We start from the raw sequence: 7893 nt of genomic DNA on the forward strand, positions 1-7893 counted from the left end.
CCAGAGTCACGTCACATCACAGCTGATCATCCAGAGTCACGTCACGTCCTGTCTGTTGCACCCAGATCTTCGAGGTCAGTCCTTCGGTATTCCAGTCTGGTATCCAGTGTGAGGGATGCACCGCTGGTGTCTGCACGTGCAGCTGGCATCCCCAAACCAACTCACTCTGGCATTTCTGTTCCTGAACTGATTCCCCTGTCTGAAGCGCTTCCCTTGATGGGGATCGCTTTATGCTGTGTTTGGGCTGCATACACCACCACAGAACCTGCGGAGGCGCTCGCTTCAGCTCCTTGCGTGGTAGTGGCGCCCAGCAATGCACTCTCAGCCTGTCGTGTTGTGGTCGAAGAGACCATTACTGAGCTCTCCCTGTTTCCTGATGTTACTGCTGTAGAACCTCCAGAGGTGGCGGCAACTGCTGCAGAACCTCCAGAGGTGTCAGTGGTATCCACCTGTGAACTCTCTGCCTGTCCTGTCACGGCTATGGAGTCCGTCTGTGAACTTTTGCCTTGTTCTGAACTGGCCATGGAGGCGCTCTGCTGTGGTGGTCCTCAGTGCCACCTGTTCTGCCGGCTCCACCCTGGTTTCCTGCATTGCCGGCTCCGCCCTGGCTCCCTGCTCCGCCTTGGCATCCTGCTCTGCTGGCTTTGCCTCAGTCCCCTGTCTTAATCACTGAGTATTGTCTAGCGTTTATTGCTCTCCAAGTGATAGCTACATTAGTTTGTAGTAGTTTAATCCTGTTTATTGCCGTAGTCATTCGTGTCTTGATCCTAGCCTGTGTATCTCGTTTTGTCGGATCTCTGCCTGCCCTGAAGTATATCGCCTGTCTTGGATTACCCCTCTCATCTCGCCCTGCTCAGATACTGTTTACCCCTCGCCTGGACCATCGCCTGTGTTTCGGATTACATTTTAAGTCTTGCCCTCTATATACCTGTCTGCCATTGTCTGACTCTTGCCTGTGTTGACCATGTCTTTAAATAAAGCCTTGAAAATGGATCCGCACGTCTCTCGTCTCGTTCACCCCGTTACAGAAGGATAGTAATAATTGGGAACTTCTTAAATATGAAATTGGGAAGCATTGTTGAAAATTTTGTAGTACCTTAGTGAAAATAAGAAAAAATAATGAAGAAAGATTATGGCTAGAATCACTATGTTGTCACACAAAAATATGGAGGATCTTTCAGACTCAGAATTAAGAATTAACAGACAGAATTAAGCTTATTCGTCAGTAATATCATTTAGAGGATATATATAAATGAAAGGCTGAATATGCCTTAGATCTCGTAGGAAATGGCTAGAGGAGGGCGAACAGGACTCTGCCTATTTCTTCAGGCTGGAGAGACAGCAAGTTAGAAACTCTATTCAACAGCTATATTGATGGGAATGTAACTGTCATTTTGCACATTTTTGTGCTAAGTTTTATATAATGATCTGTATTCCTCTAAATTCTAATAGCAATCTGGTACAATTTAAAAAAAAATTCTTTATTGTACATAAAACAAATTAGTAAAGAAATTGTAGCCTATGCGAGGCACCTATTAGTCTTTCAGAAATAATTTATTCAATAAATAATCTAAAAAGTAACAAATCCCTGCTGAGCTCTACAAAGCTTTAAACGAAAGATTGGGACCTTTCTTACATAAACTGTTTATAAAGTGTTGGGAAAAGAGAGTGTTTCTCCTTCTTTGTCAATGACTAATAACACTCAATAAATATCCCCTTTTAATAGATAACTAGCACCCAATTTAGTTATTGAACACTGACTCTAAAACCATTGCCTTAGTCTTAGCAAAGATGCCAATCTGGATTTGTTTAATGCTTAGAACATTAATTTATTTTACAGGCCCTTGACAGGTTTTTGTTGATTTCTTTTGCAGATGTGTTCAAATGTTTTATTGTAAATGGGAATAGCTCTGTCCAGCTCAGTAATGGCATTTCTCCTATATTTGCTTTAAAGCGTGGTGTCAGACAAGCTTGCCCCATCTCACCACCCTTTTCTAACAGCTAAACTATTTTTTAATTTATATATTAAAGACAGTTTTGTTAAGGGTATTACCAGGACAGAATTTATAATTAGATGAACAACTTCTAGATGATACAGCATTGTTCCAAAAGATGCCTTTCAGATCCCAATTGCTTTAAACACCCTACAGTGCTTTTCAAATGCTTCTGGCCTCCTGCTTAATATTAATAAATGTGAGTCACAAAATGTGTTACATCCATCTGTACGCCATACGCTGGTGACGCCTGCTGGTCAAAACTGGGTTATTACAACATAACTGGGTTTTTTTACCAAAACGTGCATACATTTTTTTTTGCAAATATTTTATTGTAAGTATTATAGTATATATTACCCTATATATAGTATATATCGTAAGTACATATTAAATGCAATTAATAAATCATCAAATACCATTAAATATTAAAATGTATAACATGAAATGTATACATTAGGCTATAGCATGAATATGTGTTCTTTTATTAATTTGCTTGTTTTGTTTGTTTTATAGAGGGCTTGTCTAAACAGGTCAGTAAGAGACTATTAAATACTACTCTTCCTTTTAATTACACAAATGTCTCATTTAAAATGTCTACAAATGTATAAAACTGATCTGGTATCAGATTAAAAAAAACATAACTAGTGTTGGTGGAAATTAGGAATGAATATGTTAGCTAGCTCCGCACAAGGGCTGTAGGAATAACTTCCATTCAGTCCTGGGGCACCCATATTAAAGGGCCCCTAAAAAGCATGAGCCAATAAGGGCACAATAGGCCTGGAAATAACGAGACCATGGTCACAAGGCCGGGGTCAATGTCAACGAAGACCCTTTCCTCTCACATAGGGGATTAGGGTGATTAAGTACACAAGATCTGTGCCTGAAGAGCAGGGACGTCCAGGTTATAAAACCTAGTGAAGGTAGGCAGTGAAGACCAGCTGGCTGCCTCACAGATCTCTGATCGAGACTCCGCTGGACCAAGCCCAGGAGGAGGCCATTCCTCTGGTGGAGTGGGCCCTCCAATAGGACACTAAGTCCACTGGGGCGTAAGCCAGAGGGATAGTCTCTGCTTCGTAATTGGCAGCCCTTTAGCACGGCCTACGAAGCATACAAAGAGCTGCTCTAATTGCCAAAAAGGGCTAGAGCGCTCTACATAAACTCCAAGAGCCTGGACGGACATCTCATTAGGGCACAGTTCATGTGTCTGGGATCAAGGATGGGCCTGAACCCACCATCTTTCTTTGGAACGAGGAAGTAGCGGCTGTAGAAGTTTCCCAAGCCTGGAGCCAGGCAGCAAGTGGTCCGAGTGCTGTCGTGAAGAGGAGAAATGCTCTTATGAGTAGGTGGGACCGCTATCACAGCGGTAATTTGCTGCCGAGGCTCTTCTATGGCAAGTAAGCAGGCTTCTTCATTCTTCTTCTTTAGAGTCCAATGAGGAGATGATCTTCGCACTGAAGAAGAAAATTCGGATGAAATCAGCATTCTACGCCAACTTATATAGGCTGTCAGCTCTGCCCGTTTTGGTGGGCTGAAATCCCATTAGTTGGTGCAGCTACACGAATGTTAACAAATCAGGCTTCAGCATTCAGAGTAAACAGGAGTTTCCCATAAGCATGTTTACACAATGTGAATGACCTTTTCGAAAAAGAAAATTTTCACAGCCAATTATGGACTTGTTCAGCAATTATGCACTTGTTTATTTTCACAACATAAAAAAATAAGCAAATACAAAGCAGATTGGAATTTCCCTTTTAATGTTTAACAAAGAATCCACTGAAGCTTCAAGGCACATTACGGGAACGCCAATCCCCCAAGGAGGGCATTAACAAAAATAAAAATTTAAAAAATATTATAACAAAAGATCACAGATACACATAACACTAAAATAAAGATCACTGTGTAAACAAAACTGAAAAAAAAAATTCTAAAAAATTACCAATTGTTTCAACAAAAAAATGCTGACATTTTCATATTTCAAGTTTCAAAATTCCAATGGTAAGGAGTAATGTAAGGAGTAAGAACACACATTTTTTATCTATACACACACCCACACATTGCAGATATTCTATATTTTTATCAGCATATATTTAAAATTAAAATGCCATTCAAGCAAGAATAAATGAAAACTCTAAAATTGTTTCCTATTACTGATCTGATCATGAAGTCTGTTTGGTATGAAAGGTAATTAAACTATAAAGTAATAAAAATAAAACAGACAGTTAACACATTATGCCAACAATTACATTTAAAAAATCCCTGAGAACCACTCAAATTGTAATGACTTAATAAGCAAGGCAGCACGAATACTCTTCCTCCACAGCAAGAGCAAAATTTGAGCTCAAAAACAGCATAGTCCACATAGACGAAACTCTTTTAAGAGCGTAATTACACAGAGAAACACAAAGAATAGATAAAGAAACTATGTAAGCTCATTATTATATTCATGGAAAATAAAAGTCAAAGAACATTTTAGTGGACATTTGGCCTGATTATAGGAATCTTTATGGCTTCTGAAATAAAACTCAATGAACATGAATGCCTTAATTATTTTCAATAACTCTCAATACAGGTTGATACTGTTTGCTTTAGTCCATTTCGTGTCACTGTTGTGACATTATACCCCTGTCATCTGCCTGATCCAGCTGCGGTATTCTGTGACGCGTGTGTAAATGCCGGGCCTGTTCCTGCGGCCGCAGCCATCTCCCCAACTCACCACGCCAGCAAGAAACATGCGGCCATTGCTCTCAGTGGAAGTCATTGGACCACCTGAGTCACCCTGGCAGAGGAATGAGGAATATATGTGCATTACTGACAACTGTAAGGCTATGACATGTATCTGAATGTGAAAAAAACAGAAGATCTTTCATTTCACCTGACAAGCGTCTACGCCTCCACTCAATACACCTGCACAGATCATGCGTGGTGTTATCCCATCATCCATCAGCTTGTTGCACACAGTGTTGTTAATAATGCGCACCTCGGCCTTCTGCAACACTGATGCAACGGCGTCTAAAGCAGAGGGAAGACATTTAATTAGCTTACTAACAATTTTAGGTTATTATATCAGAATTTGTACTCCGGTATATTCACTGCAAACCTGAGGTTTTAAGTACTGTCTCTCATTATCTGGTTTGGACAAAGCAGCTCATGTCTTATTGTGTACTTACTTACACAATACCAGTCAAGATTTTAGACACACTTGATTAAATCTGAGTTTCTCTAGAGGGTGTATGCATAAAGGTGCAAAACAAATTGCACTGGCCAGTCTAGCAGTTGTGTTGAACTCATGTTTTGGTTACTCACTTTTATTTTTATCAGACAACTGATATGGCTGGATTTTCATTTCATAATGAGTGTACATGATTTTAAACTTTTAAATTTTTTTATATTAGGTCCAACTTTATATTATGTGGCCTTAACTATTATGTACTTACATTTAAATTAATCATGATACAATGCACTTATTGTGCACATACAAGTTTTTAAATTGTAATTATATATTTTTAAAAATACCTGCATGCAATTACATCTGTAATTAATTTCTGTAATTACATTTATAATTACACTGTTGACCCATCCCTTACACCTTAACCCACCCTTAAACCTACCCATACCACCAAACCTGTCCCTAAACGCACCCGTATCCCACCTCAATAGCAGCAAAAGTGTTTTGCAATACAATATGAACACAATATGTACATTGTACTTATTTTGATGTAAGTAGATAGTAGTTAAGGCCACCTAATATAAAGTGGGACCAAATATTATTTTTTGAATGGATTTAGGGCTGGAGAGTGTCTTCTTCTTCTTCTTCTTCTTCTTCTTCTAAAGTCATTTATAATGTTACAAAATATTTCAATTTTAAATAAATGCTGTACTTTTGAGCTTTCTATTAATCAAAGAATCCTGTAAAAATGCATCACGGTTTCAACAAAAACATTAAGCAAAACATTACACTGTTAAACTATTAGAATGATTTCTGAAGGATCATGTGACACTGAAGACTGGAGTAATGACTGCTGAAAATTCAGCTTTCAGCACAGGAAGAAGTCATTTTTAAATATATTAAAATAGAAAAGAGTTATTTTAAATTGTAATAACATTTTACAATATTATTGTTTTTACTGTATTTTTGATCAAATAAATGAAGACTTTCAAAAACATGAAAACATTAACATTTGAAACTTTCGAATGGTAGCGTAGGTTGTTACATGACTTACCAACTTCCTCTCTCTGTTTGCCCCAGCCAGTGATCCAGACAGATTTGCCTGCTGGGAAGTCATGTGTGGCTTCAGGTAAGCAGATGGGCCAGATGTTCTGGCTGAGAGTTACAGGGCTGTCCAACTCCATCAGCGCGATGTCATTGTCGTAGCTCAAGTGATCATACTGAGGGTGAGAAATGATGCGCTTCACGCGTTTTAGGGTGGACTTACTAGTCTCACCCTGGTTAAGTAGACCTAGATAGACTTCCCACTGGTCAGGTTGGGAATATCTAGCAAAAGAACAAACATTCAGTCAGGATCAAAGCAGGAGGGGAGGAGAGGGCCAAACAACATAAGAACTCACTTGAACTTTTCACTGTCCTGCACGCAGTGAGCAGCAGTGACCAGCCAGCGGTTACTGATAACAGACGCCCCGCACACATGACCTTGTGTATTCATGTGGAGGCTGACCTGCCAGGGCCATTCTCCCTCACTCGAGTCCTTTCCACCGACAATACGACTGGACTTGTAGGGCTTTGTCCCGCATTCTACATTGAATCGAACATGAAACACAGTTTGAAACATCACTGAAAAACATATATGAGGAAAGACAGAGAAATTCTGGACTTACTACATTCAGCTTCATCCGAATCATCCGCACAGTCAATCTCTCCATCACACATCGGGTTCAGCTTGCTAATGCACTGGTTATTTTTGCACTTATAGGTGAGATCAGAGCAGTGAACAGCTATGGCTGGATATAAAAGAGGCAACTGAGTCACTTAATATAGTGAGTGCTTATGTTGGCAGCATAAAAGTAACTGTGAAAGTATATATGTGACCCTGGACCATAAAACCAGTCATACGGGTCAATTGAAATTTAGTTTTATACATCATCTGAAAACTGAATAAATAAGCTTTCCGTTGATGTATGGTCTTATAGGACAATATTTGGCCGAGATAAAACTATTTGAAAATCTGTAATCTGACGGTGCAAACAAATCAAAATACTGAGAAAATCGCCTTTAAAGTTGTCCAAATGAAGTTCTTAGCAATAAAACAATAGAGGTATAACATTAATAATAATTATATAATTTACTATATAAACTTCTGAGGTCAAAATAAGGCCAAATATTGAAAAAACAGTCAAACTTTGTATTTATTGACTGAAAGTTCTCACATTTCTCACACTGAGATTCATCTGAGCCATCGCCACAGTCGTTGTAGCCATTACACTGCTTATGTGCTGGGATGCAGCGGCTGTTTCGACATCTAAACTCTTGAGCTTTGCAGTTCCCTACAGACAAAATCGGACAAACAACCTGAAATCGTTTCCATCACTTTTGCTCCATTGTTCATGATTTTGAGTGCTGGTTTCATCCTCACCACAGTTTTCCTCATCAGTGTTATCTCCGCAATCGTTCACCCCATCACAGCGCCAGAAACTGGGCTTGCAGAAGCCGTTCTTGCATTTTATTTGAGTCTCATTACATGCTGCATGCATGGGTAAAGAAAGTAATGCAGCACCAAATGACACTCGAGAAAACAACTGTCCAAAGACTAAGCACAAGTAATATGGTATGAACTTACTGCAGCCCCTCTCATCGCTCATATCTCCACAGTCATTGTAGCCATCACATTGCAGGTTAGGAGACACACACAGATCATTGTCACACTGGAATCTCCCAGGGCAGGCT

The 7893-nt window shown here is 39.5% G+C and overlaps 1 protein-coding gene and 1 pseudogene across 1 annotated transcript; both read right to left on the bottom strand.

Annotated features, from left to right (window-relative positions):
* The window catches only part of LOC107693517 (transmembrane protease serine 2-like), a 9825-nt pseudogene extending 8859 nt beyond the window's left edge, over positions 1 to 966 (bottom strand).
* Positions 967 to 4123: 3157 nt separating this feature from the next.
* LOC107693521 (suppressor of tumorigenicity 14 protein homolog) lies at positions 4124 to 7885 on the bottom strand. The gene is made up of 8 exons (XM_016492933.1): positions 7787 to 7885; positions 7583 to 7690; positions 7377 to 7493; positions 6828 to 6950; positions 6561 to 6744; positions 6215 to 6486; positions 4867 to 5003; positions 4124 to 4770 (listed from the first exon to the last, which is right to left on the bottom strand). Exons 1-8 carry the CDS (start codon positions 7806 to 7808, stop codon positions 4609 to 4611), a joined length of 1125 nt encoding a protein of 374 aa, XP_016348419.1. The 5' UTR covers positions 7809 to 7885; the 3' UTR covers positions 4124 to 4608.
* Between the last annotated feature and the right edge of the window lie 8 nt (positions 7886 to 7893).

The sequence above is a fragment of the Sinocyclocheilus anshuiensis genome, unplaced genomic scaffold (genome assembly GCF_001515605.1).
Source record: "Sinocyclocheilus anshuiensis isolate Anshui unplaced genomic scaffold, SAMN03320099.WGS_v1.1 scaffold1208, whole genome shotgun sequence".
Taxonomy (NCBI): domain Eukaryota; kingdom Metazoa; phylum Chordata; class Actinopteri; order Cypriniformes; family Cyprinidae; genus Sinocyclocheilus; species Sinocyclocheilus anshuiensis.

Bases quoted from the DNA above. Each gene is read 5' to 3' on its own strand.
- LOC107693521 (XM_016492933.1), bottom strand. From the start codon at position 7,808: ATGAGCGATGAGAGGGGCTGCA. The intron at 6,487-6,560 runs GTGAGTTCTTAT...TTCTTTTGCTAG, and splicing joins CAGGACAGTGAAAAGTTCAA to ATATTCCCAACCTGACCAGT. The intron at 5,004-6,214 runs GTAAGTCATGTA...CCTCTGCTTTAG, and splicing joins CAAACAGAGAGAGGAAGTTG to ACGCCGTTGCATCAGTGTTG.